This window comes from Ziziphus jujuba, chromosome 6 (assembly GCF_031755915.1).
Source record: "Ziziphus jujuba cultivar Dongzao chromosome 6, ASM3175591v1".
Classification (NCBI taxonomy): domain Eukaryota; kingdom Viridiplantae; phylum Streptophyta; class Magnoliopsida; order Rosales; family Rhamnaceae; genus Ziziphus; species Ziziphus jujuba.
This window is the reverse complement of record NC_083384.1, coordinates 24,938,477-24,950,636: the sequence shown is the minus strand read 5'-3', so window position 1 is coordinate 24,950,636 and position 12,160 is coordinate 24,938,477. Positions and strand designations below refer to the sequence as shown.

General features: G+C 29.8%; 1 protein-coding gene across 1 annotated transcript; it reads right to left on the bottom strand.

Moving 5' to 3' along the window:
• Positions 1–3,809: 3,809 nt before the first annotated feature.
• Positions 3,810–6,843, bottom strand: LOC107434626 (uncharacterized). Its single transcript, XM_016046110.4, has 4 exons — positions 6,273–6,843; positions 5,014–5,250; positions 4,708–4,925; positions 3,810–4,385 (listed from the first exon to the last, which is right to left on the bottom strand). The coding sequence occupies exons 1-4, from the start codon at positions 6,543–6,545 to the stop codon at positions 4,205–4,207; spliced, it is 909 nt and encodes a 302-aa protein (XP_015901596.1). The 5' UTR covers positions 6,546–6,843; the 3' UTR covers positions 3,810–4,204.
• Positions 6,844–12,160: the final 5,317 nt, after the last annotated feature.

The following is a 12,160-nucleotide window of genomic DNA, read 5'->3' as shown; positions in this document are numbered from 1 at the left end:
AATATCTTTATATATGTGCTTGTTAAATATATCAATTTAATAATCATTCTAAAAATTAAATTTACTCATAAACAATTATTTTCTTTTATGAATCAATAAATTTTTTGTTAAAATATTAAAATAGAATAAAACTAGTTTAGAATCTAATTTTTTTACCCATTTTCTTTATATCATTTTTTTTCTTGATATTTGTATTGTTTCTTTTATACCTTTTCGTCCATTTTATTATAATAAATTATTATTTATTTTGTATTTTGAATTATTGTATATTATAAATAAAAAATACATATATCTATACATTCTTTTCCTTTATATTGTGGCCACCCCAAGTTGACTATCCAGGTTTTGTTATTGGACAGATTCTAGATTCATTGAAGAGGTTTATTGTAGGACTGTCTATTTTATTATATGATTAAAAAAAAAAATTAGTAATAGATAAAGTCATTGAAAATGCTCTAAACATTTACCTTGATAATATCTAAATTATATCAGTTTGATATTCAAAATTGATAATATCATTAAAGAGTAATATTTTAAAGTATGCCTATTCGATGCTTTTAACTCAACTCACACATGTGGTGTTTCAAAAGATAAAAAAAAGATTAACCATATTATACCATACTTTTGTATTTTGTCTCCAAACTACAAAAACACTCACTTTGCCCATAAACTATTATTTTCCCATTATGTTTTGTAAAATTATATAATTTTTCTGTAATAAATTTAGCAAAATTAATCATTTATTATATCCAAAAGTAAAATAAAAATATTAATAAAATACCATCTAAATAATTTTATATAATAAAATATATCAATTAAAATTGATTTAGTTGATAAATTATTTATGTCCGTAATTAGGAAATCATAAATTTAATACATCAAAATAAAAAAATAAAAAAGAGATGGGAAAACTGAAAATTATCATTTTTGAGTACCCTCGTTTGTCACTGGTTGTAATCATCACAGCTGAAATTCAAAACATGATTATTTTTTGGCTTTATTAATATCTTTTTGTTTTTTCAAAAAGTAAAAGTCTATTTGGAAAAGTCTAATCCATGGTGAGATTATTAATCGGCTTTATATCGCTTTTGGTTTTTCTAAAACTAACAATCTGTTTAGATGTGAATTTAGAATAATTTGAAAATTAAATTGTCATATTAAACTACCGACCTCATTAGTGGTAGTCACTGCGACCATTGACAAGTAGCAGTTTTTTTATTTATTTATTTATTTTTGACTGAACAGTTTTTTAAGTTGCAGGTGCACAATCTGAATTTCTGGCAAGGAAAATCGGGTTTGTTTCAATTCAAAGTATATTTCAACCTTGCCAATGGTCCCAAAAAAAAAAAAAAAAAAAAAAGGTCAGTTCCGACAAGAATGTTTCAGTCAATATCAATTGTTTACTTCAAAGGAAAAAAAAAGAAGAAGTCAAAATTGCTCTTAAAAAACAAACAAAAAAGTTCCCATGGTGATGCTAAATTGCCTCTATTTTTCTCATTTTTGTTTCAGGAGAAAGTTGTTATCTTGATCCACCATGAACTCTTTTGAAGATTGCTGTTACCATATTAAGTAGAGATATAAGTAATAAGACTGTCATTATGATGTTGATGTGTTCTACATATTAATTGTTAAATAATAATGTCTAGTACTATTATTAATTTGCACTAGTAATGTGTGTGAAATTTCAAAATGAAGCACTTCATTACATGATTATGTAGAAAATAAACCAAAAAAAAAAAAAAAAAAAAGGAAAAAATGCCATTTGATTAAAAAATGGAAAACAGAGTAACGGGTGTTACAGGGCAATAATGTTCACAAGCATGGAAGTGCTTATATATATATATATATATATATAATTCTTCTACGGTCAGTTGAGCATAATAGTGCGGTTAAAAAAAGTGAAAAAATATCTAGTTATTAGATTTCAATGAGTTTCTCAAACAATTCAGATTACTGTTTGCCACATATTTGAAATTTAATAACCGAACATTTTTTCATATTTTTAGACTGCATCATTATGATTAGGACCATCCTGACCATAGAATATTTCTATATATATACAAGTTATCAATAACAACCATTGCATGATCATCTTTCTTTGAAATTTACTGTTTCAGTCAAATACAGTTGAATTCAGTGTTAGAAAGTAGAAGCCCACTTCCACTATTAATTTAACATTTTTTTTGGTTAATTATTAATTTAACATTTACTAGCACACTTATTACCTAACACCATGAATTTATGCATTTCAACCATGCTAGCCGTTAATTTTTTCACAATACCTACCTACCTCTGCATTTACGTTTTCTTTTTTCAGATAGCTATATACATGTTGCCAAATTCATGCTCAAGATGTACGTTAACGTAAAAATATTTAAATTATCATCAATTACAGGAAACCAAAAAAGAAAAAAAGAAAAAAAAAAAAACGAAGAGAAAAATCAATTAAAAGAAAAAAGAAAATGAAGAGAAAAATCAATGTTGAGTATTTTCATATTGTTGGAATTTTTTTACAATGATTTTTGTTCACAAGTCTTGATCCCATAAGAGGTTGAAAAATTGCTAATTGTCCCATAAAAGGTTAAAAACAATGCTAGTTGTCCAAACCAAGGTGATGATCACCAATAGATTTATATGTCCACCAATAGACCTTGTATATCCACAAGACAATTTAATTAACCATTATTATAGCTTCACTCTCATATAAGTTTTTAGTCTTAAAAAATTAAAAGGAATTTAAATGAAATCAATTTACAATTGTCAATATAAAATTTAACACCAAATTTTTAGTTAGGAATTCAAATGAAGTCAATTTATAATTGTCAATATCAGAATTAATGACCATCTTAAATGAAATAGTGATAAATAGCAACTCGAAAAAAATTCGAACAGCTAAGATACACAAGGACCCATTCTGAAAAAGCAAACCCAATAATGTTTATAGAAATAAATATATTTATGAACCATGACATATAATATACTAACGAAAAATCATGGCTATATGAACAAGCAGAATATTATGAAAGTCAACACTCCCAACGTAGAATTAAAATATCCACTTTGTACGGCTATCATTTTCTAACCAAGCCTAACTTTGCATGATGCTTGGATATACACTCAAATACTTTTGTCGACTTCTTATCCCTCTATTTAGGTCCAATCACATGCTTTGCTAGACTACATTCCTTTTTGTCGAGTCAAATGCTTTGTTCACTAGTCTTCTTGGCCCTATCACACCGACATAATCAATTCAACACAATCTTCACCAAAAAATATATCCTAATCTCTATCGCTATCTCTATCTCTATCTCTATCTCTATCTCTATACCTTAAACACACGATAAAGAAAGTGCAAAATCTGCCGCTTTGCGTGTAAATAGCATGAAATGCAGAAGGTAAAACTCTCATAATGCGGTCTCAGATTATTTGAGAAAGTGTAAGTGGTTGATGCAGAGATGTTTTCTTAACCTACTATACTGATATTTTTCAATGTTTTGGTTTTTCCCAGGCCTTGTGAGGGTTTGGAATGCTATATTTTTTACTTTTGTCAAGGAAAAAAAACAAAGATATTTCCCATAGACGGAAAAATAAGAGGAGAAGAAGAAGAAGAATGGACAAACTAGCTTGAGAGATAGTAAGGAGAGACAAAGCAGTTCATGCAAACACCATATTCAGCCGCAAATGTCAAAATATTGTCAAATCAACAAAGCCAATTATCATTGCCATCAGTACTCCCTTAAAAGAAAGAAGAAAACGAAAAGTTGCAGTTGCACAATATGCAAATTACAGAAAACTAAATAGATTAAACGTAATCTATAATATATCAACACTCATTTATTATTTACAGCCAAGAATATTGTCCAAAACCAATCCAATCCTCCTAAAAAGAGGACATATTTCAATCATATACAATTAACAATAGAAAGAGAAAGGAGTGAATGGTTGGGGAAGAAGGGGAGAAAGAGGAATAAGGTAGATGCTCCTTTCAGGGATGAAAGAAACCGTGGTATTCAAATAAGACGTCAAATTGTCAATCATGTTAGCCCCTTCCATAATGTTTCTATTCCACAACGACAAAATTAAATGTCCCATAGATGAAGTTGTTAAAATAATGAAACTTCACCTGCCAAGCCCAGTGCATATAAAGCTATGGCTTGGATCATATACTAGATGGGTTAGCTGGGACTTGTACTAGACCAAAAGCTTAACGCAAAAGTAGTTCATCTTCCATCTGTAATTCCTTAAGCTGCCTTTTTGCATACACTGTGAAAAAAATTGTGGTAGCCACTGTGGCACAAAAGCCAATGACAGTAAAGATAATCTGAGGGGCCGAAAGGCCATGCTGCTCATGTGAAGCGTCTGCCAGAGTCAATATCAAGATCCCACTGAAATGAAAAAAATGCAGAGTTTCTGATTTAGTTTGAAACCAGATTTTGTTGGTTCAAAGATAAAAACAGTTTCCACAAAACTAAACATGTGAAATGGCTTAGAAAAACGTTTCAAAAAAGGGAAAAAAGAATATTTCTATAACTATTATTGGGAAGTAAAGCTAGAAAACAATAAATAAATAAATAAACAATCCGCCTTGTTCTTTTCATGCCAGAAAAATGAAAATGGCTGAGACAAATTCGTGCATATATTGCAATTTTTTTTTTTCATGCGCAGAGGGAGAGAGAGAGAGAGAGAGAGAGAGAGAGAGAGCCATACGTGTAAATAGCCACAAATATTTCAGGCACCATTCCAACCAATGAACCAAATAGGTAAGGACCATACTTAACATTTGTTGTCACAGCACAGTAATTGTATATGATGTAAGGGAATGGAGAAATCCTTATTAGAGTTACAGCTCGAAATTGATGAAACCAGTTTCCTTCGCCAGCTAATCTTAGAACTGAAGCTCTCTTTGGATATTTATCCAACCATCCCTACAAAATCATAAAATTTATCACTCTTCAATAAAAGTATGAAGAGAGAGAGAAGGGGGTGTGGAGAAAACTAGCACAAGGTACACACCTGAATCTTATGACGGAAGAGAGAACCGATAAAATATGGAAGAGATATGCCAATAGATGATGCTAGAATGATAAGTAAAAATCCATAACCATAACCAAAAGTCATTCCAGCCACCCATATGGATGGTGTAGATGGTAGAAGCATCGTGGGAAATATTGCCACTGAAGCAAAAACCAGAACTCCAAGCACTGGAGCGCTGAATGTTGATGTCTCCCAATTTAAAATAGGAATAATCTCCTGTAAAAACTTAAGTCATTAACTATCAAAGTATAAGACCTAACTAGGAAGCAAACAATCATAAAAGATGTGAATATTTCTAGCCACTCCAGTAGTAACTAGAAACCCATGCCTTACCTATCAGTGCTTCACTTTACTTTAAAGATGGTCATAAGGGGGAAACCACATCAAACAGCTTAAAATCATAATTTTCTCCATTGAAGTATTAATTATATAGTTTCTGCTGGGTAGGCAAACCACACTATGACAAGGTGAATAAAAGCCTGTTTGTTATATCAGGAATCTATAAACTACCGACTACGGTTAAATACCAAAAAGTTAGCTGCATTGGCTACATACATGATAAATTATCATACGGGATAATTAACCATCTTATAAAGCATATTTCAATGCTATTTGTAATTGATACAATTCACAAGAGCCGGTAACAATCCAACAGTCCCCACAAAATACTCTTCACATTAGGAATCACATGCTAAAAATACAATGACCTATATCATTATAAATACAAAAGCTACAAGAATTTAACACCCCCTTTCCGGTAATGCAAACTCATCCCCCTCTCCCTTGCTTTTTTAATTCCGTTTATTGGGAAAAAAGGGTCGTCGTCTACGTAATTTAGACTGAGACGCAAATATTGAATAATGTGGACTGATTAAGGAATCACAAGGAGTAGATTGATAATACTATGAACAAAATTTCAATGTATGTGCATTTAATAAAAAACTACAAACACCCATCAATCAACATACAACAACAAAAGGTAAAAAAAAAAAAAAAAAAAAAACACCACAGCTGAAACCATCAAAAGCTTTTTGTTGAAGAAAAAAGTTTTGACAACAGAAGTAAGTTCCTAGCAATATAGCATTGAACAAAACCCATAACAAACCCATAACATTAAAAAAAGAAAAGAAAAAAGTAATCGGACTACAAAAGAACAAAGTAATCAAAATCAGAGCATAATTATTTACCATTACAACAGGAAGAAGAGGAAGGAGAAGAAATTTCACAAACATACGAACCTTATCCAATAAAAAGGGTCCGACCCATTTGATAAAAACCCCAACTAACAACCCCAAGAACCCAAGCAACAACACAAACCGAAGCCAATAACAAAAGCATCCTCTTCTTGGGGAAGAGGGTTCCACCACCGAAACATCCAAACCCTCCTCCAATTCAACTTCATCCGGTCCCTTTTTCAATTTCACATAGTCCCCATTGTTATCCCCTCCACCAATTCTCAAACCCAGCTCCGGCACTACCTCACGGCGATCATCTTCTTCATTATAAGTCATTGAAAACCCTAAAAATCTCTGCAGTAAAGAACCAATCCCCCACTTGGTTGGGACACTATATAATATTTGCCGATGCGGGTCTTGGCGGAGAGAAATGAGATTAGGAGATTAGACAAACCCTAAGCGAAGAAAAAAGAAAAAAAAGGAACAACTTGTATGAACCGTAGGGTTTTATTAGCCGTAGAGAACAACCAAAAAAAAAAAAGCTTAAAGGAATATAAATCCCAGAACAATGAAGAAGAAGACTGGTAGATTGATGCCAAGGAGCCTACCTCTCTCTCTCTCAATGGAAATGGAGAGAAGAAAAAGTGCACATAAACAATACTCACTCTCTAAATTAAGGAAATTAGAAAATAGCCTGGGAATCGCTCTAAATTTGCGAAACTGCCATTGAACGACGCGTTTGCCGTTTCGTAATGGTTTAGAACACGTGGCGTGAGGTAATGAAGTAACGTAGTAGAGTGACAGCTTGCAACCAACGGTTGTTAGATGACGTGGCGTTTGGGATTTTGCTTTGCGATATTGGTCGTCGCTTTACCGTCACGGTGACGGCGAGTTTTAACGGTCCGATCCTAATATATATATATATAGCCGTTAAGAATTGTAGCCATTTTATAGCCGTTAAGAATTGTAGCCATATTGTTGTTCCAATAGAGATATGACACGTGGACATCGGAGCTGGCGACCACCAATGGCATTGGGTGAGGAAATAACAATAATTGTATAATAGTAGAGCTCCCTTGGGAATAATTAATAAAGGGCGGTGGAAACTGGGGAGGAAAAAAAAAAAAAAAAAAAAAACAAAGACAATAAAATGACAGCTTTTCTAAAGTCGGCGATTCGTGAAAGCAAACACATAAGTCCAAATAGGCTTATTTCGCTCGTGAAGCCATTTCTCGTGCCCACTGGGCCCACTGGGCCCTTGCTTTTTTTTTTTTTTTTTTTTGGGGTTATTTCTTAATGGACTTATAGTAAATTTAGGAAGTGTCTGCTGAGGTTGGTATTAATATTGTTATCTTCTTTTTTTCTCTTTTTAATTTTTATTTTGGTTATGCAAAAAAAAAAAAAAAAAAAGGAAGTAAATAAAGAAGGATTTATATGATAGTCAAAATGATTAGCTTATATAAAAGTCACATGAAAAAAGAAAAAAAAGATTGGTTTATATTCTGATAATGATTGCTCAATTATTATTAATTAGTTTTGTTATTATGATAAGCTGATTAGATGCTCATCTTAATTTATGTAACATTACAACAATGTATAGCCCAGAATTCAGGTCCCACATGTCATTTATAATGTATACTTCTTTGGAATATATATATATATATATATTATGTATTGTTGCTATCGATTGTTAGGTAAATGAACATTTTGAGAATTGCAAATCGACTATGACATCTCCATTGCATATTCTAATAATTGTCACTTCGTGTTGTATGAGTAATTTAACGCAACAACTTATAAACAAATTGCCAGACAATTATTTGTAAAATTCATCCCAAATAAAAAAGTTATTTTGTACAGTACTATGCTTTCTTTTAAATTTTAACCTATACAAAATTATAGATCATTAAAGATAATACATATGATATAACTAATGTAAGTACATTTTTTTTTTTTCCATGTAAAATGGCTTGCGAAAAAGTGCCTCATAAGATCTACAAGATTAAGGAAGCTCCTCTCCAAGCCTTTACGCTTGAAGACAGATCCTCTGTTGGACTTGGATGGATGTTTGCCTCCTTGTTGTTAGTGTTTTGGTTTCGAGTTTTTGACCTCTTTATTTTGTTTTAATAGTGTTTGTTTGTTTCAAGGGTTTTTTTATTTTTTTTTATTTTTTGCATTTTTTTTCTCTTCTTCTGTTTAAAAGTTTGTTGAGAAATTTATTGAAAGGGAAAGCAAAATAATATAAAAAAGACAAACAAATAAAGATATAACTTATAGCAAAAAAATATTTCATATTGAAAAATTTCAAACAAAAGACTGAAGAAGTTAAAAAAAAAAAAATCCCCTACACAATATGAAAATGGAAATTAAAAAGAAGCTTATAGAATAGACAGATTAGAGTGTGTTGATAGTACTTTCGGAATTCTAATAAATGTTGTTATGGAAAAGAAAAAAAAAAAAAAAAAAGAGCACCCTTCTTGGCAGAAAATAAAAAATAATAAGCATATACTTGAAGAGGAGTACCAAGATTAGTGCTTCTCAATAAATGTTTTGGAATGAAAATAAAATAGTACAAAATGTATTAATTAAACTATAAAAATATCATAAATATCTTTAAAAATGTTTTTTTTATTTTTATTATGTGTAACCCAAAATGCATTAATTAAAGTATAAAAATATTATATATATCTTTTAAAATATTTTTTATTATGCATACCTGACATTTTATTCAACATGTACAACGTATTTGATGAAATACTTCGTAATAAAAGTACTATGAAAAATAAATCCTGATAAAAGGCATTTTCAAATCCACACTTTACGATATATTAGGCTCAGTGATGTAATCTCACTTCCAATTTGTCAAAATAAATAAATAAATAAACCCCTCAAAGGCATGAGTGATATTTTGTTAAAAAAAAAAAACAAGGGCATAAGTGATATTCAACTCATAAAATACTTTTATACATTTTCACAATCTTATTTACTTAAGTCGCAATATATATATATATATATATTTATCTATTAAAGAAAAATTTGCAATATATATTCTCTTTAAAAAGAAAAAAAAATGTATATGATATTCCACCCTTTTCAATTGTAGATAATACATACATATATATATATATATTTAAAAAAAAGTATAAAAAATGTTTTTAGTGTGTAGTATTATACAAATTAATGAAAAGAAAATTGAAAATTTTTTGAATCCTACTTTTATTTTTTATTTTTAACTATTGTGACTATATTAAAAAAAATGTATAAAAAATCTTTGTATTTTTGCTTATTTAATAGATTAAGTTATTATCATTTTACTTTTTGTTATTTATATATAAACTATCTTATTATATATATATATATATATATGTGTGTGTGTGTGTGTGTGTGTATTTCCAATCCACATATTTTTCATTAAATTTTGTATTATATACATATACTTTTTATTTATTAACTTACCATTTCCAATATCTTTGTCAAATTTTACATCATAGTTTTGAGAATGCAAAAAAATCATATATGTAAGATTGATATATGTTTTACTGAGGGTGATTCATTTGATATGTCAATTATACTCACATTTGAGAGGTTGTGGGGCTAAAATATTGGAACCAGAAAAATTGTTGTAAATGATAAAAAAAAAAAAAAACACCATAACTATGTCCATAATAAATAATAATAATATATAAAATATAGAGTTAATTATACTTTAGTATTCTATATTTTGACAAGAATGTATATTGAACGCTCAAATTTAAATTGTTTAACATTGGATTTGTTTTATATTAGTCAAAATTTCAAATTAATTCCCAAATTGATTAAGAGAAAATTTAAAATTTGAAATAATTGATTAGTTTTTTCATTAATTAATTAATTATTATTTTTTTGGTCGAAAGAGAAATATTATTAATCGAAAGTCATTGTTTACAATTGCAAAAAAACGAGGAGGAACTAGACCCTCATCCTCGAAAACACATTTTATTTTTAGTTGCCTTTGCTATCCAATTAGCAACCTTATTTAATTTTCTAGGAACATAGTTCACGTAATCCTAATACTTAAGCAATTGTGAATATTGCAGAGTAAATTAGATTGCCATCCTTGAGCACACATTTTATTTTTAATTACCTTTTTTATTTAATCAATAGCGTTATTTAATTACCTAGGAACATAGATCACCTTTCAATACTCAAACTGTTGTAGATATGCCTGAATATCCAAAATGATTGTTGCGCCATGAGAAGTGATTTCATGTATAAACTCCTTAGAATCACCTTAAAAAATAACGTAACTCCACCCCCACTTAACTACCCAAATGCACAAATAAAGATGTGCTAAGCTTTTAGCTTTTAGGCTAGAGTCAAAGGGTATTTGGTAAGGAAAAAAACCAACGCATATAATATCAATCAAGATTAGAAACAAGGTCAACAGAGTCATAATTCTAAATCAATTACAAATCAAATCAATGGTTATTAATATCTTATAGCTCATTCTTTCTATCAATAATTTTATATCTTGTATAGAATATTTTATACCTTTTATGTATTAGTCAATGCATGTATAAAGAGGTGTTGTTTGATAATGAAAAAACAAACTTTATCATTCTTTTTCCTTGATTCATTGTATGTGTATATGTATATATATATATATATATATATATTTCTTAGCATGTAGTATTTGATGAAAATCTGTTTCCCATATGTCCTACTTCCATGTCCAATCAATCTTCAAACTTGGAAGTCATAATGTTCCCAAGCTTTGATGAATGGCAAAAGCCTGATAAGATTCGTTCTAATAAGAATCCTAATGTAACTGTACAACTCTCCTGTTGACGTAATTTTTGTCTATGAAATTGATGTAGGTTCCCTTTTTAGAAAATTTCAAAGAGATCATGATTCATCTCAACATATGGATATAATGACCCCAACCATTTTTTAAGGAGACAATGATTCAACTCAACCCATCAACATAGAGACTCCCTTTTTACCTCAGCTTGCAACATTGATCAATTATGTCACTATGGAAATTTTATCAGATCCCTCAATGGGCTCTACAAATTCCTCCTTGTTCAAGGAATTCTCTGTTCATATTAATACTAATAACCAACTTAATGACCATTTATCTATGATCTTCCAGTTGCACTTATATTGTGGTATTAGATACTACATCTGACATGACTCATTCCGGAAACCCTCTCAGGATTTCCTAGGTGATCCCACCTAGTGAAGTCCCATTGGACAATCCCTAGAGGATATCCAATAGAAACTCACTTAAAACGTGGACAAACGAACACAAGTATTATCAATAATACCTCAATATATAATATAAAACCACAACAGCATAAAAGTCCACAACTATGGTCCACAACCAGCCTACTATACTATAGGTTATAACTACACATGTATATAACATGGTCTTTACTGAGTCCAATATTTAGTTCAAAGCATTCTAAGAGTGTTTGCAAAGTTTAGAAGTACTAATAAATAATAAATAAGTCCATAAAGATAAGGATAAAATAAAGGAAGATGGGTACTGCTGCTGCTGTGGAAAGAAACGAAGTGACAAACAATGCGCGAGGTAGATTGCTAATAACTGTCTGGACTTAAGGAAATGAATTTAAAACAAATAAAATGTGAGATAAAGAAATTTCGGTGACTAGCATAGTATAATAGAAAAATAATAATTTATTTTCGTAAAACTTTCTCTCAAGACCTATCGTTCCACTCATTTGAAAAGTTTCATGTTTAAAAATTATTTCACAAAACCCAAACTTGTACTCCAATTCAATATCATAAAATCGGTGCTTAAAAAGAATACAGTGAATGATCATTATAATATTATAGATATCTTAATCAATATATAAATATTGAGCATAAAATATTATAAACACAATTTCACAAAATAATTATGAAAGTGCAGTAATAGCCACAATATTGAAAAACCAACAATATACTCA

What these genes read in the sequence shown, in the direction of transcription:
- LOC107434626 (XM_016046110.4), bottom strand. Translation starts at nt 6,545, where the DNA reads ATGACTTATAATGAAGAAGATGATCGCCGTGAGGTAGTGCCGGAGCTG. An exon ending in GACCCTTTTTATTGGATAAG is followed by an intron (nt 5,251 to 6,272) that starts GTTCGTATGTTT and finishes AAGTTTTTACAG; the next exon opens with GAGATTATTCCTATTTTAAA. An exon ending in ATATTTGTGGCTATTTACAC is followed by an intron (nt 4,386 to 4,707) that starts GTATGGCTCTCT and finishes TTTTCATTTCAG; the next exon opens with TGGGATCTTGATATTGACTC.